The sequence below is a fragment of the Strix aluco genome, chromosome 2, assembly GCF_031877795.1.
Source record: "Strix aluco isolate bStrAlu1 chromosome 2, bStrAlu1.hap1, whole genome shotgun sequence".
Classification (NCBI taxonomy): domain Eukaryota; kingdom Metazoa; phylum Chordata; class Aves; order Strigiformes; family Strigidae; genus Strix; species Strix aluco.
The window spans coordinates 78,552,420-78,568,122 of NC_133932.1; the positions used below are offsets into that span (position 1 = coordinate 78,552,420).

General features: G+C 48.0%; 1 protein-coding gene across 3 annotated transcripts in view; it reads right to left on the reverse strand.

The window, feature by feature from the left end:
- The window catches only part of CLYBL (citramalyl-CoA lyase), a 177,556-nt gene extending 166,301 nt beyond the window's left edge, over positions 1-11,255 (reverse strand). For all 3 annotated transcript variants that reach the window (XM_074815388.1, XM_074815387.1, XM_074815389.1), the window contains exon 1: positions 11,186-11,255. In XM_074815388.1, the coding sequence (XP_074671489.1) occupies positions 11,186-11,253 (68 nt within the window). In that variant the 5' untranslated portion in view covers positions 11,254-11,255. The remainder of the gene's footprint in view (positions 1-11,185) is intronic.
- Positions 11,256-15,703: the final 4,448 nt, after the last annotated feature.

The window sequence follows — 15,703 nt, forward strand, 5'->3', positions numbered from 1 at the left end:
TTCCTTAGAAGAAATGGAAACATGTTAGTTCCCTCCTGCCCAAGCAAAATGGAAACACTATGTATTATATAACATTATATCATAAACTTTGGTAACCAGTATCTCCCTTCAGGAAAAAATGCTCATGTTGCCCTCCACCTTTAACAAGAACACATGGGTTCCAACTGGCTGCCATTAAATTTCAGGTTTTAAAACCTGCAAACAAACATACGGTAGAAATTAAATTATGCACTGCTGCTAAATTTGCTGTGTGTACTGCAGAAGGATGGTCTGAAACAGCAGTGTTAATGGTTCAACACTTAAACAAAAAAACAAATTTTTAAAAAAACAACAAAAAGGGGGTATCTTTTTGAGATTATATTTTCTATCTGCTGCCTCTCATTTCTCCTTGTTTAACTATCTGTCCATAGTAAGAACATTGCAACCAGCCAAGAATTTAAGTGAATCGTATCAGTGAGATAAATTTTGGGGCACAAACCAACGGGAGCTCTTTCTTTATGTTCCAAGCAGTAAACCTACTGTGGGGAGAGGTGGGAGCAGGCAGCAAAGTGAGGGGGTGCGAAGGGAACTGGCCATTAACTTATCAGTTCCAGGCCTTGGCTTTCTAATTGACAACCTCAGGGCTACTTTCATCACTTGTCGACTTCAAACCCACACTCAATTTTTCCTTTAGATAATGATAATATAACATAACGGTGTTTCTGACATATTGCAGTGTGTAGCAGTAGGAAGATTTCCTCAGTACCTTAGTTTAACAGGAAAGGAAAAAAAACTAACTCTTAAGTGGTTTTCACATTTATCAACTTCTCAGAAAAACAGTCAGCAAGGAAACAGATTTTATACTTCCAGTATGCTGAAGTCACTATTTGGTACTGACCAATCCAAAGCACCTTCAGTGCTTCAGTATTGCTACAGATTTAACAAAAAATAAGCAAATGTTTAATGTAATAAGCCCGCAAAGCATGCATTCATATATAAAGCCTAAATAAATGAACCCACAAAAACTAGAAATGCTCTACAAATTAGACAATTAAATGAAAAATACCACAAAAAACGTCATTAAAAATATATTGACAACATGCCATCTAGAAATTGTAGGTCCTTCACAAAGAAAATACAGGAGTAACAGGAATGCTGCCATGGACAAATCCCTACAGAGAGCTGGAAAACCCTGACTCCCATCCTTCTGCAGAAATCTGAGTGGTTGCTGAAGGCAGACAGACTATTTGCAAAGAGTAAGGTGCTCAGGTAAGTATGTTTATCACATTTTGACCATAAAGAAAAAAGATAATTTTGGTAAGTAACAGCATGTCCACAGGCAACAAAGCACCTGGCTCTAACATAAACAGTCACATAACTGCCTTTTAATAGTGGATATAAAGGTCTGAGTCCTGCAGTCGACTCTCAAAGGCCCTGGGGCCATACTAAACTCAGTGCAGTGTTTGGGGCCCTGAGCACATCAAGCTAGGCAACAAAAGCAGCATCAGAAAATGGAATAATACCAATACACTTCTGAAGCACAGACACTTCTCTGGCTCCTATGTGATCAACGTACGGAGGGACAACAGTTCGGACACCACGCCATATAGCCAGTTGCTGCTGAAATCAGTGTGCATAAACATGCAGGTATTGAATTAATACAGATTAATAAAGCAAAGACGCTGCAGGCAGACTCGACATGCAGTCAGCTCTTGTCTTCACTGGAATTTAGGCTCTGATGGTGCAAATTGGCACCCAAGTAACTTCAGTCATGGGACGTTAATGAGGCCATGAATAGTTGGCTTATGTTGGCTGGACTAGAAGCATTCAGCCCCAGCCATTTAAGATTACAGATACGGATGCCTCATTTCAGGTAGCAATTGCTACATTTTGGTCATAGTCTTAAAAATGATTGCTCCAACTCTCATTTGAGGGGTAACAGGGGAGCATGTAAAGAAAGCAGTATCTGCTCTGAGAATGAACACTGGACTCAACATTTCCTTGGGCTGCCACTCTAGTACTTTTCAGGCTTTCTAGGTCCGTAAAGCTGAAGCATATTGTGAATTTAGCAGATTACATTGCCTGTTTAGAGCCATAACGATCAGTTTTATGAAGACTAGGCATGCTGGCATAACACCCACCCTGTTGAAGATCTCTCTTCATTTCAAGTGCTGTACATGCTGCTACTCCTTCTCAAGCAATAAGGAGGTGAGAGCTCTCCCTACAAAATGCCTGGCCCACATAATAGGCAAAGGTCCTGGTTGCAAAATATTATTAAAAAGTCAGAAGAAACTTATTTTATAGCCAAATTAACAACGCAGCAAAACAGTGGGCTCTAGTAGGAAAGACAATAAGCCCAACAGTTGGGCAGTACAACTGATAAGGTTTTTACTGGGATCATTGCCTGGGATGTTTTGGAGGTTTTTTGGACAAAAGAGATAGGAACACAATTAAGTGTGAAAACCCAGACTATTACATTAACTATTAGAGGCAGGTGTTTTCCATTTTTTTAAACCCAATCCCCACCACCTTTGCAATTTTGCCACTCCAAGGCTACAACCAGCAGTACAAACCGGTTCCCTTTCAGGGTTTGGAGTGCGGGTTTTACAAGCCTGTTTTGCCTTCCTGCAGGCACTTTGAGCTTATAAATGGCACCTTTCAGTGTCCTGAATTATGAAGGGCAGCTAGTCCTGAATTCTCCTGTCGCTTAATGATCTCACATAAAATGAGGTCCACAAAACTTTTATTACCGCTGCAGTTCAAATTCGCAGGTGAAGAACCACCAGGGAAAGGATGCGGACATGTCTCTTGCTTTTGCTCTCCTAATTTTCCAGGTGCAAAAACGTTTCCCACTTGGGCTGGAACAATTACTTAACTCTGAAAGCGACGCCTGATCTAAATAAAAAGACTGCAGTATGTTATCCCAATAAGTACTGGGAAAATCCAAGGGGAAGCCATTTGAGAGCAACACACACTAACATCAAATTCAGGTTAAAAAAAATTTAGGTTAAAAAACCCTATCTAAGCATTTATTTATTGTCTTTTGTCTTCCACCTGATTCTATTCACTTATCACCACTAAGTATATCTGACACTCAGAAATTATACATAATATTTAATTAAAATACGAATTGGTTCCTCCCCTATTCTGGTAATAACTTCCGATGTTTGGAAAACATACTGTATCTCAGCAGTCTGAACAAAAATTCAAAAGAAAGTCTTTCCAAACAAATAAAGGGTTTTGTTTGTTACAAATTACTTCTGCATTTATATAAAGATTTAACGATTCATGGCATGCCAAATACAGTGCTAATGAGCTTTGGGTTGTGTTTTTCATTTTTGTTTGAATTTTTTTTTTTGCTAAAAACAATTACTAGAGACCATTCAAATGCCACTGCATAAACCAGGAAACCTAGTAAAACTGTAGGTAAAATTGCCATTTTGTTTCAAGCATGGCTCAGGAGTCCAATTTGCTTGTTGGCGAGCTGCATATTTCAAATAGCACTTGCATCTCCTCCAAAAAGAAAGCTGGGTAAGATGTTTTCAAAAAAACATTTACAACATTCATTAATGAAAAACAAAAATTAAAGAGCATAACCTCACTGTTTAATTCCCGCCTTCCAAGGATGAAGGATCTTAGCCTTTCTGCTTTCTTCTCCACTTTCTAGTGAAAGGTAGATAAATTAGCAGAAATATATACTCTTCATTCTCAGTATCTCTTTAGAGGATACACATGCCCATAGGATCTTAAAAACCTTCCTGGGGAGCATTATTAATCTTGCTCCTAACAGCACAGAATTTTTAAAGCCTACTAAACCACTGTCTAGTCATAGCTGCGCAAGTCTTGCTTTTTCATCACCTGGATTCAAGAAACAAACAAAACATCAGTGGACATTATGTCCAATTTCATCGCTCAGTTATGCAGATGACCATTCACCTCAACTACTAACTAGATACCAAACATCATCCTTCTACAACAAACCTTGCCATCTACCACACAGAATCACAGAATGGTTTGGGCTGGAAGGCACTTTTAAAGGTCATCTACTCCAAGCCCCCTGCAGTAAGCAGGGACATCTTCAACTAGATCAACTACATCACATGTTGATGCTTCAGTCTAATGGAAGTCCCACCTTGACCCTGCTTTGCCCAGCCCCTCCACCTCTGCCTCTGGCGCTAAGAATACTTTCAGAAACCTAAAAATAATTCAAACCGCCTTTTGCACTCCTGCCCTCCAGGGTGTAGCGCTCCTGCCTGGCTGCAGCAGAGCTGCTGCCCATTTACACCACCACAAGTCAAGTCACTATCAATCCCTTGGACTTCGGTCTTCCAAGTAACACGTGTGTTACACCAAAGGCTTTCAGATGACTTTTTAACTGAAAACATCCAGGATGTTGGGGTTTTTAACAAATCATCATAGCTATTGCCCAGCAGCTGGTAAGACTAAAGTTAATTAACGTTGCCAGGAAAGAGAAATATGTCTGCGATGAACTAGTCTTGTTACGCCCATATTCAAGATTTCCCCTCCTTTCTTTGAAGAGCATTTCATCAACTTAAAAAACCTCATAAAACCAAACAACCCCCCCCACCCAACAGATTGAGCAAATGAAAGATATTCACACTAACTAACCCTGCTCTCCAGTTCACCCCCTGAAAATCCCACTGACAATATCAAGAGTGGGGAATCAAACCTCTTTACTACCGAGTCCACAGCAGATAAAGCGGCAATTGTGGTTATACAGTATTGGAAGTGTAGCTACAACATAGCGTGACAGCTTGTTAGTGTTGAAAATATATAAGCTCTTTGTAATTGTGCCTTTGGAATGCCATCTGTCTTGAATTAACATCCACCTGGGATCATGTTTCGATGACCAATATGGACAGATTACTGGAACTTTAAAACCTCGCTTTCTTTGTAATTGACATTTAAACTGTTTGAAGTTTCTCATTAAGTCCTTTTTTACAAATTAGGTGCAGATGTATATAGCTAAATGTACAGTACTAAGGGAAATTAGGTCACCTGAAAGCTCAATAGTAAAATGTATCGACTGTTTAAGTGCAATGAGTACATTAAAATTTAGAGATCAACTTTATGCCCCAAATTCTTCAAAGTTTCATCATTTCCCTTTCATCGCTGCGGAGCCCCTGATGCCAACCATTTTTAATTAAAATGGCAGAGAAGAAAGTGGGTTTGGCTGCTCAGCCTGTGACAACTGGTCAACCCTGGCCCACAAAGGGCTGGAGAAGGGAAGGCGGCAGCCACAGCGATGCCCGTTTCACAGGGACAGGCAAATCCTATTTATGCAGATGATGTTAGGAGATTTAAAGGGCACAGGGAGACTTGAGAGGTAAATATAGCACTGACAAGAAAATAAGGGAAGAATTACTAAGGGGACTTGTTCAACACCCGGGGCTCAGTAACCACGCAGCTGACCTCCAGACCCACTTGCAGTTGAAGCTCTGCAGACCTGCTGTGCTCCACGGCCTCACGGGGTGGGAGAGGGAAGCATGAAAAGGGCAGTGACTGGAGAAACACCTCCATGCACATCCTGGCTGACAAAACAAGGGCGAATCGAGTATTTCCCCTTTCCAAATGAAAAGGCTCAGAGCTCAGGGAGGCACGAGAAAGGGGTCCAGCAGACACCACCACCGGAAGCCCACCCGATGTGCAGAGGACAGGAGCAAATAGCACACTAGGGGTCATCAGCAGAAACCCTACAAAGCTCTTAGCATCAAGGGGCTTTTAACTGCCAGAATGACTCTTAAGAGAAGAGACCTCAAGTACAGCAGCCCTATCTCCCCAAAAGGCATGAAAACCCCAGAGACCCCACTCATCCAGCCTTTATGAGCAGCCAAGAAAGACTGCACAAGCATCTGAAGGCTCAACGCTGAAAGGCACCAAGCACCCCCCTGAAGGAACAAGAGCCCTCCTTCCCCATGTAAGGCCATGGAGCAGGGGTGGCATTGGGCCTCAAGACGGGGTCCCGCAGTTGGCGGCATTTAAACTCAACATGATCAAGCAGGTTTGGTGAAAGGTCCATTAACCCCCTCTACCAGAGAAGGGTCTCCCAGGATAAATTAGGGCACCGCCTACATAAAATGCACAACTGCAAATCCTGGCACCACAGCTAGTCGGTTCTTGAAATGACGCCAGGAGGTGTACCCTGGCTCCCTGCTCATAGCATGGAGGTGCGATGGAAGAAGCGCTCTTCTTAAAAGCTGCTAAAAAAGTCAAATACACTATTAACTAGATCTCTTTTGTCTGCTTAGACTACATTATCTTCTCTTAAGCAGACTGTCTTCAGTACAGCTACTTATTACAATGATTTAAAAAAGTTTTTCTGCTCACATCCCCTTATAACCCTACTCTGGTAAGCTACTAAAACTAGTTTTGCAAAAGAAGTGTAAACTTTCAGCTGGATACATTTCTGCTGCTTCTGATAAACAGCCAAGCAACTTTGCTGTGAAATTGGCCATGCATCTGTTTGCAAGGTGAACTGCAGGTCTCAACCAGTATCAGAACAGGATGGCAGAGGATTCTGGTTTCCTTATCCATGGGCTCTTTCCCTATGCTCATACACATCTTCAGTTCAAGGAGGAATCTGGAGAAAAATTACACGTATTTTTAAAAGAAAGAAAAATTAAATCAGCCATATTTAAGCAAACTGCAACACCACCTGTCAGAGAACAAAACCTGACCAGTATAATACAGCTAGGTAACAATGTTTTCCGGGAAGGGACAGCCCAATTCATGTGCAAAGCTGAAGGAGACAGAGGAGTAACTCATTTGCTACTTGTACCAAACAAGAAAGACTTCTAAGGAAAATGTACTTGTATCCAGTTCTGTTTTGCTCACATGTTTTATGAATACCAGCTTTCATTTGGCTAACAGGTCGGTGAAGACAAGTACAAGACCAGGCAGGACTGCCCAGAACCACATTAGCTTTAAGCAGACTAGTTGGGGTGCCAGCGGTGATTAGCTGGACACGTTCAGCTTTGCACCCTGCTTCTCATTAGCATTAATTAGCTGGCATCATACCTCTGCTGCTGCCAGGATGAGAACTGGCTTAGGCAGTAGTTTCACAGTCCTTAATGCCGAGTATGGAGTTGCCAGAATGCACAACAGGGAGCTTATGTCAGCCCCATGTCTTTCTGCCAAGGGCAGAGGAGAGCGGAGACCTGGTTGAGCAGAAAGCTGGAGCAGCATGGACAGGTAAATACCTCCTTTGGCATAAGACCTCGCAATGTAACTTTAGCCTGCCAAAAATGTTTGAGTGAATCTGAAACACCAGAGCTAAGGCTCAGCTGCGTAACATGTTTCACCTGGCCTAGCAGTGATGGCTGACGGTGACGGCCCCATCCTGCACGTTCCCTCGTGCGCGGCCCGGTGAGAGCGGCTGCAAGGTAAACTGAGGCTCCATAAGGTCCATCCCCAGAGAGAGGATCACAATTCCGGGGACTCGATTAGCAGTGTTCAGGGTGTCCATCCCCTCCCCAGTGTGTGCTGCTATGAGGTTCTCACCTCACCAGCAACATGACATTAGTTTATGTGAACCAAAGTGACCTTGTAGAAAAGCAGATTCTGCAGATATGGCTCAACAGTTCTGCCAGATAAAGTGTTTTTATCACTAGAAAGTCACACTTCCAAATAAATTTCACCCCGAGGCCATAATCTCGAAAGACACACTTAAAAATGTGTAGAACATAACATGAGTGATTTTTTTTGGATAGAGGTTCAGGAAAGAAATCCCTCACAGACTTAACACTTTATTGATATTCTTGGTTATAGCTCTACACACGCCGAGTAGCTACTGGTAAGGACCACAAGTCATGTCTTTCCATTTAAACGCTGCGACAAAGAATAAAAGTATTTCACAACTAACAAAGGGGAACCCTGCTAGAACAATTTCAGCTCCCATTGCATTAGCACCCTCCAGTGTCCAATCCATGAAAAACAACATCACTAATTTGACAAGTAGACACAAACTTGCAGTGTGAAACACAGGACAGAGCAGCGGTGGATTCCTGGGTGGGAAGATGACAATCGGAGATGAGAGAAGAAACTCTCAATGCTAGAAATTTCTGATTACATAGGCGCAGTCCCTGAACTAGATCTGACAGGGGGTTATCACTCTTCTCAGGCTCCTTTGTTCCTAGCAGGCATGCTGGTGTCTGCACCTTTGGCGCGACACGCTCTACGTGCCCACATGGTATAGTCAGTGGAGCTGCAGCGCTCCACTGAGATGTGAGCTTAATGATGCTGCTTTTGATTGATTTAGCATGGGCATGTGGGTATAGATCTGCTTGGAATATGCCATGTAAATGAATACACATAGAAAAACCTCTTGTACACCAGTGAAGCAGATGTGCACTTGGGTAGCTGAGAGCAAACAGGTGATTGTGCTTACATGTGCAATGCTCTTCTCTTATAGCATAATCATCAAGCAAAGAGAAAACCCTTCACAAAGATCTGTCAGCAAGAAAGTTTTCATAGTCAATGCTTTACTGCAACCTTGTCTTTAAAACACATTTAAAGTTCTTGACAACAACAACAGAAAGAACAGCTACATTTGTTATTAAAAACAGCTGGAAGGAGGGTTTTTTCATTTTTTCCAACAATACAAAAATCTTTTGCAGGCAGGGAAAGTCCAAAAGATTCTGGAACATTGCAAGCTTGCAAAATCAGCTCTGGGTACCGTAGGTTTTGCCTGCCTGCTAATAACACAAATGCTCTGTCCGCATTCTCATGGCAGCACTGCACAGTGTCTTTGCAGGGGCAGCAACATCTGTGTGAAGACAGAATGCCAGCAGCTGGAAAGGCAGCCGCACCACACTGGAGGTACCTCCTGTAATTAGTGTCCCAGCCTGACGGCACGGCAACAAGTGCTGCAGGACCCAGGCACCAGGATCCAGACCCACCGGCACCTGCCAACTCCTGCTAAAGACCAGGGAGCTGCTAATTAAATTCAACCAACATGTTCACCAATTGCCGACGTTTGAAGTCGTCCCTGTATTTTCCCTCTCCACAGCACACAGCTACATGGATGCCCAACTCAAAGGTGAGCAAGGACTCCTCATGCCTCATACTGTTCTGGTCTCTGACTGCTTGGATGCCACCAATTCTGTGGTGTCCACCTGCATGGTGGCCTCTCGGGCTCCACAGCAGCATTGATGACAAGGGGTAAGCGGTTCCCACCACAGGGAGGCCATCACATCTCCTGGGAGTCAAGCGAGGGGGCTGTGGTGCTCAGCAGCCACATCCCACCCCTGGCAGCACCAGCCAAGGAAGCCCTTTCTGATCATGGGTGGAATAGAGCAGCCTCACTGTGGGCATGTGGTCAGCTGCCTCCCCCAGCCCTGAACAGGTGCTATGCACATATAGATGTGATCACCTGATTGCCCTCACACTGTAGACTCCTCCCCACAGGATAAATATGCAAAATTCCTCATAACCAGAAATAGAAAGGCATAGCATTTACGATTCTGCACCAATATGGGGTGGGAGAGGGGGGAAAAAAAAAAAAAAAAAAAAGGCACGTACATGCATGCATCTTCTCCAGAAACAGGCTGTAAAAGTAACCTGAAGGAGGTAGGCTGGAAAAATGACCCTGGATGCTACGTACAACAGTATTACTGTGGTCAAGAAAGAATGACATGGATTTTATGGGCTCTTCGCACTGCTTCTAGCACAGCACAAAGCAGTCCAGCTGTCCCTGAGGTTCCCCAAGAATACCAGCATCAATATTTTGTGTTCACAGTAACATCTGTGTTGCAGTTATTACAGACTGCATACTCCCTTGTCAGTCAACTGTATTTACAGTATCATGATCTCAGGAGAGACCGCAAGAGTTTAAAGCTCTAAATATTAAAATGAATTAACACTTGATTGCCTGCCTAATACCAGTACTAAAAAATCTGCTCTCCCTCTAGAAGCGCTGTTGTAAACCTGCCTTAAACCAGCACAGACCCAACAATCAGTTGCTGTGGCAGAAGCAATGCTGTGTCCGCAGGTAATACGCAGGCACACACCTGCAGGCAGAGAGCTGGGCATCAAACCCACGCAGGTCTCCAGGAGAGAAGTGCGGTGAGTGGAGCTCATCTTACACAGCATATGTCACTCAAAGCACGATTCAGCAAACTGGTCTACGCAGGGATCGAGTATTTACAGTGGAGCTTTTCTTAGCATCCTGCCCAAAGGCCATGCCTGGACAGCTATTTGGCTGCCTGTGGGAAAGCGCCTGGTGATCTTGGTCCCTTTACAAGTGGACATACGTTGCCTACACAATCCGCCCTTGTCCAGCCACTGCTGCGGCAGGGGGACAGGGTCACACCGCCCCCCCGGACTCCCAAGGGCCTCCCCAAGCCCAGCAGGAGGGACACCATCGGGGCTGCTGACAGCTCCGCTTCTGCCCACATCACAGCTCAGCTCCACCTGGGGTGGTTTATCAGTGGAGGAGGCAACACGGTGTCCTCTCAAGAGGAAAGCCCAGGGTGCGGACCCGGCCCCTCTTGCTCCCCAGTGCTTCCCCCTGGAAGGGGATGGGGCACCGCGGCCGAGAGCAGCCCGCTAGGCTGCAGGCTCAGCTCACCGCCCGGGTGGGAGCGGTACCACAGCGGGCAGGCGGGCAACGGCAATTTCGTGGTCATTGGAAGAAACTAATTTCTGTTTCCACGCTCCTTGTGCCCGAGCGTGGTGTGTCACCGGCGCCCCTCTCGTGGAGGCACCGAGCGGAGGCCGGCGGCTGTCCGAGGGCGGAAAGGAAAGGCCAGGGCTCGCCCGTGAGAGGTTCCCCCGGCTGCCGCCCGGAGAAGCCGGGCGAGGGGGCGACAGAGCCCGGGAACCGCGGTTTCTGCCCCGCCGGAGCACGGCGGAGGCGCCCCGGCCCTGCCCGGCCCCCGCAGGCAGCCCGGGGCTCGCCGCCCGCCGGGCCCACGCCAGCTCCCCCACGACGCGGCGGCCTGCTGCCAGCCGCTCCGGCTGCGGGGGTCCCCGCCGCCCGCCACGCCCCCAGCCCAGCCCAGTCCGCCGCCGGAGACCCGCCGCTCGGGCCCGGCCGCCCCCCTCCCGCCGGCCCGGGCGCCACGGCCTCGGGGCGGGGGGTGGCGGGGACATTCCCCGAGCGCGGCTTCCAGCGGGGAGGGGGAGCAGCGGCGGCGCCGGGGGTCCGTTGGTCCCGCCCCCCGTGCGCGGCGCTCGCGTCACTCACAGTCTCCGCCTCCCCAGGCGCAGCCCAGCCCGCGAAAAGACCCGTGCCGCTGCCGCCGCCGCCATCATCACCGCCTCGGCCCCGCCCCCCCGCGGCCCATTGGCTGGGACGGCGGCGTTCCCCGCTGCCGCGCCCTTCCTCCCCGCGGTGATGATTGGTCGGGAGGGGGAGGAGGCGTGCCCTGTGCCACGCCCCCCACGTGCCCGAGGTGGCCGGGCGCCGCGGGACGGGGCGGGGCAGGACCCTCCCGTCGTCACGGCAGCGGGGCGTGGCGCGCGGCGCGGGGCGGGGCGTGGGGCCCGGGCGCTCCCGGCGGCAGCGCGAGGCCTGCGTGGCCAGCGGGGACACGCGCCCCGTGGGGGGGACGCGCCCGCGGCTCCGGGGGTCGGGTCCCTTCTCCCCTCTCGGCGCTGCTCCGGGGCAGGCCGCTGCCCTCGGGGAGGGCGCAGCTCCCCCGCCAGCCAGCCCGCCCCCTCCGAGGCGGCAGGCCTGGGCGGGAGGTGGGCTGGCACCTGCCTCAGCTTGCCCGAAACCCGTCAGGGATGGCGGGTGCGAGGGGGTCACCTGCCCCTCGGCCAGAATCACACCCGCCGGTGGCGCCTGTCGCTCTTCCCCAGCAGCGGTGGCTGTACCGGTACAGCCACTGCGGTAGTGCAGCTTCAGCCAGCCGGGTGCGGGGGTACGGCTGGGTACACGCGCTGGCACAGCAAAACTTAACGCAGTTGGGGTGTTCTCGTGGCGAGGCTGCTGGAGTCAGCAAGCACTTGGGGAATGGCTGGCTGAACTGCTGCAGGAGAGGCTTTCGGCACAGGTGCCTCCAGCTTCAGGGGTCAGTTCTGGCTGGGGTGCTTCTGCCCTGCACATCTCAGCGTGGAAATAACTGCTGTGAGTGGAAGGGGTTAATTCTTGCAGAGAATAAAGAGTCGAGACCAAAGGTAACCTACGAAGTAGCACGGGTGGGGGCAAGAAGGAAACAAAATTGAGAAGCGTCGGGTCCTGAGAATGGAGCAGGGATTCTGTTGATCTCTTTTCCACCAGTCCAAAGCTAGACTGAGAACAGATTTTCTCCTTGCCACGCTGCTCCTATGTGCTGGAGTGGCCACAAAGCATAATCCCAGCAAGCTCCTTCAATAGTGTGGATATTTCAGCCAGGTTTCCTAAGGAGAGGGGCTTGGGTCGTGCCACCTGTCGCGTTGTCTCCCGTGCCTACCCTCCCACAACTGCTGAATGCACTGCCCATTTTGGACCAAGTCTGGCCACGAGAGAGAGATCCCCAAGACACTCAGTTTCAAGAGCTTTTATAAAAGCACGAGAAGGATAATGAAACAACACCCCAAACCAGTGCTCCCACTCCTCAGAATGCCTGGGCTCACATCTGTGTAGGTCAAGCTCAAGTCCTCGTAGAAGAGCTTTTTTATTTTCTAGTGTCATTGAGTTTTGTCGTATAACTTTGTTCTTTCCCCTGACACACAGTTTTCTTTGTCAGTGTAGAAATTTTCTGGTATGGCTTAGCATCACTTTACTGGGGAATTGGTGTCAGCAAGTGTGAGTTTCCCCTCCTAGCAAAATGAAATATGCTGTTTTGAAGAGCTGTACTGAAGCATGAAAGTGACCTGCGCTCAACTTCCCTTTCCTCTGTAATCTTGTGTGGGTGATACCACTTGAATCTGACACGACGTGATAACAAAGAAACATTTCCTGGTATCACCAGTAGCATGACAGCATTAACCCTTCTGAGCGTAGGTCCAGTGAACTGTGTGTGGCAGAGACTCCTCCTGCCTCCCTCCCTTTGCCTTCTCCTGCCAATCTTATCTCCTTGGGGAACTCTTTGATCTCTGAGGGATGATATGGCACGAGGTGGTGGAGGAGAGCCTGGGACTTGTCTCCTGCCCCTCTCTTACCTCTGTAGGGACAGGGGATTTCCTTCCTGGCACCTCTTGTCTTTTCCCTTTCCAACTCCAAGACTCCCAGGTGCACAAAATGCTCTCTTTCCCTACTTTGATGATGAGGCTGGCCAGTAGTGGGGAAAAAAGGAGATATGTGGCCCCTGACAGACCCTGTTGGCCGTTGTCTCTCTATGGCTCCCCATGCCAGTCTGGAGAGGATGAGAGCAGGGGTACAGCCAGCCAGGGGCAGAACCCTCAAAATGTGGATCTCCCTTGCAGCAACGGCATTTAGTGCTGCAACGTCAGGTGGAGGCAGGACACCACTGTCACCGCTGTGTGCAGAGCAGCTTTCAGATTTTGTCAGAAGTCCAAACACCCTTTATTCAGCACTAGTGGCTGAGCATAGGTTTTGTGTAAACTGCTGTCAGAAAGCCTGGGGTAGCCTGGCCTGCTCATTTCCAAATAACATATGCCCCTTCAGCTTCTAAATGGTCATAGGAACACAGGGATGTCAATTAAAGCTCATTACTGCCTTTTCCCTCTGTATTCTGGGAAAAATATTGTTCATCTGTCTTGCCCTTTTTAAAATAGAAGCCTTTTAAAGATGCAGTGTTTTCCATTAATTGGGTTAAGCCAATGTAACATTTCGAGGATGCTCAGAATGTATTTATGACTCCTCAAGAGTTAGGCTCCCAGATGCTTATGAGGGTGTAAGTCTTATAGCAGCAGTATCTTTGGGGCTAAGACCCTTGGAGCTGCATGTACATGAAGAATATGTGGAGAAAAGGGTCACTGAGCTCCACTGGGGCTGGCATTATGTTACTTTTGTCAGTGCTATTGCTTTTTATGTCTCCTTGCAAAACCTTATCTGCACAAGTGCTTCAGCTGAACATGTGATAACTACACACAGATATTAATTGGAGAGAGCCATCCTACAACTTCTCAGATAGAAAAAAAATTATGAAGATTGAATGACTCATAGACTGCACTGTTGAAAATCATACTAGTAAAATAGTCTAAAAAAAGATAACTGCCTACAGTCTTCCTTCTCTTATTTCCATAAGGCATCACAGCAACCACAGTGCTACAACGTATGTTTCATGTACAATATTTTTTCCAATTGTATTTCAAACACCTTTTTTGTAATGTTGGTCTAGTATCTTTTGAGATGTTGAAAGCATAACGTTGCTATGAAAGAGAAAACCAAATATTCTGGAAGAATATATGGTTCTCATTGTTCTACACTCATTTTCTAATTCTTTAATGATCTCTTAATTGTATGATTAGTGACTAAAGCAGGTATTTTTGCACAAGAAAGAGAAAAAGAAGCAGTGCAGAACAGAAGTACTGTAGAACTATTAATGAGCCATGCTGATAAAAATAAATAATCTTTTATTGGAGTCTGTGTGGAGTCTGAGTAGAAAAAAGACCTGTGTTGCTGCCTGAAGCTATTGCATGTCAGTGTCCTCTTGACACTCATTTACTCTGATTTTCAAGAGAGAAATGAGCATCGTAACAACCAAGGAATGACGTGCCTTCCTCTTGGTATTGTGAACACGAACGGATGTCCTCCTCAGCTCATTGTGCAAAAATGGGAAATAATTAACTGTCGGCACTAATTTTGCTGAGATTTCTGTGCCTCTTTCCGACAGGCACTCATTTTTGCTGGCCAGCAGTGTTAAAGTGCCTCTGTGATGAACATACTGCTTCGGGCCTGGGCTCCTACCTGGCCAAGTGTCTGTGGGAGTCGCTGAGTGCCTCAGCTGACTCCCGGCTCTGAGAGCATTCGTTGCCTGGTGGGAGCCTTCTCCTGCAGTACATCCTGCGCCACCAAACAGCTCACAGCATTCCCTCAGGTTACACATCTTTATTCCGTACTTTCCAGATCTAGCTTAACAGCACAGGAAAAATGAAGGGGCATTGTCAGTCTTTTATTCAGACTCTGGCTGCTGGCCATGGGCAGTGTTTGGTCTCCCCTACAAACTGCATTTGCATTTCCAGGCTTGCAGAATGAAGGCACGCAGGGAAGGTGTAAACCTCTGCTCCCCACCATGAGAACCCCAGGAAGCCTGTGCTGGCCTCTTGCCTGCCTTGTGCCATGCATGCCAGCAGAGGTCTACCCATGCCAACACCAGCCACACGAGGCCTCTTCTTCTGGCTCCTGCTGGTGCCAGCCCTGCGAGCACAGAGCACACCCCTGCACCCCCAGCCCCTTCTGCAGGGCACACCAAGGGCCTCTTTGCAGGCTGCAGTGACAGTTGTCCCTCCCCGGGTCTCCTGCAAAAGCAGGGTGGGAGGACATGTTCCCCTCCAGACACTGCCATGTGGCCATCCCTGGAGCTGGGGGGACACTCATGCTAGAAGATCTCTTCAAGCTCCTGCAACAGGAGCACGCCTGCCAGGCCACCTCTCTCCCCCTAACCCAGTTGGTGTCCCAACTCTTGAAGAACACTGCCTTCACCACCTTTGGTTTTATCTGGCCCTCTCAGACCCAGCAGCAGCCGGGAGGTTAGCACCTCCACAGCATCACCATGGCCATCAAGAAACCGCCTTCAGCCTCACAGCACAGTGACCAGCAGTGACACCTCCAAATGGACCTTGGTTGGAACTCACTGGCTTTTCTGAAGGAGTG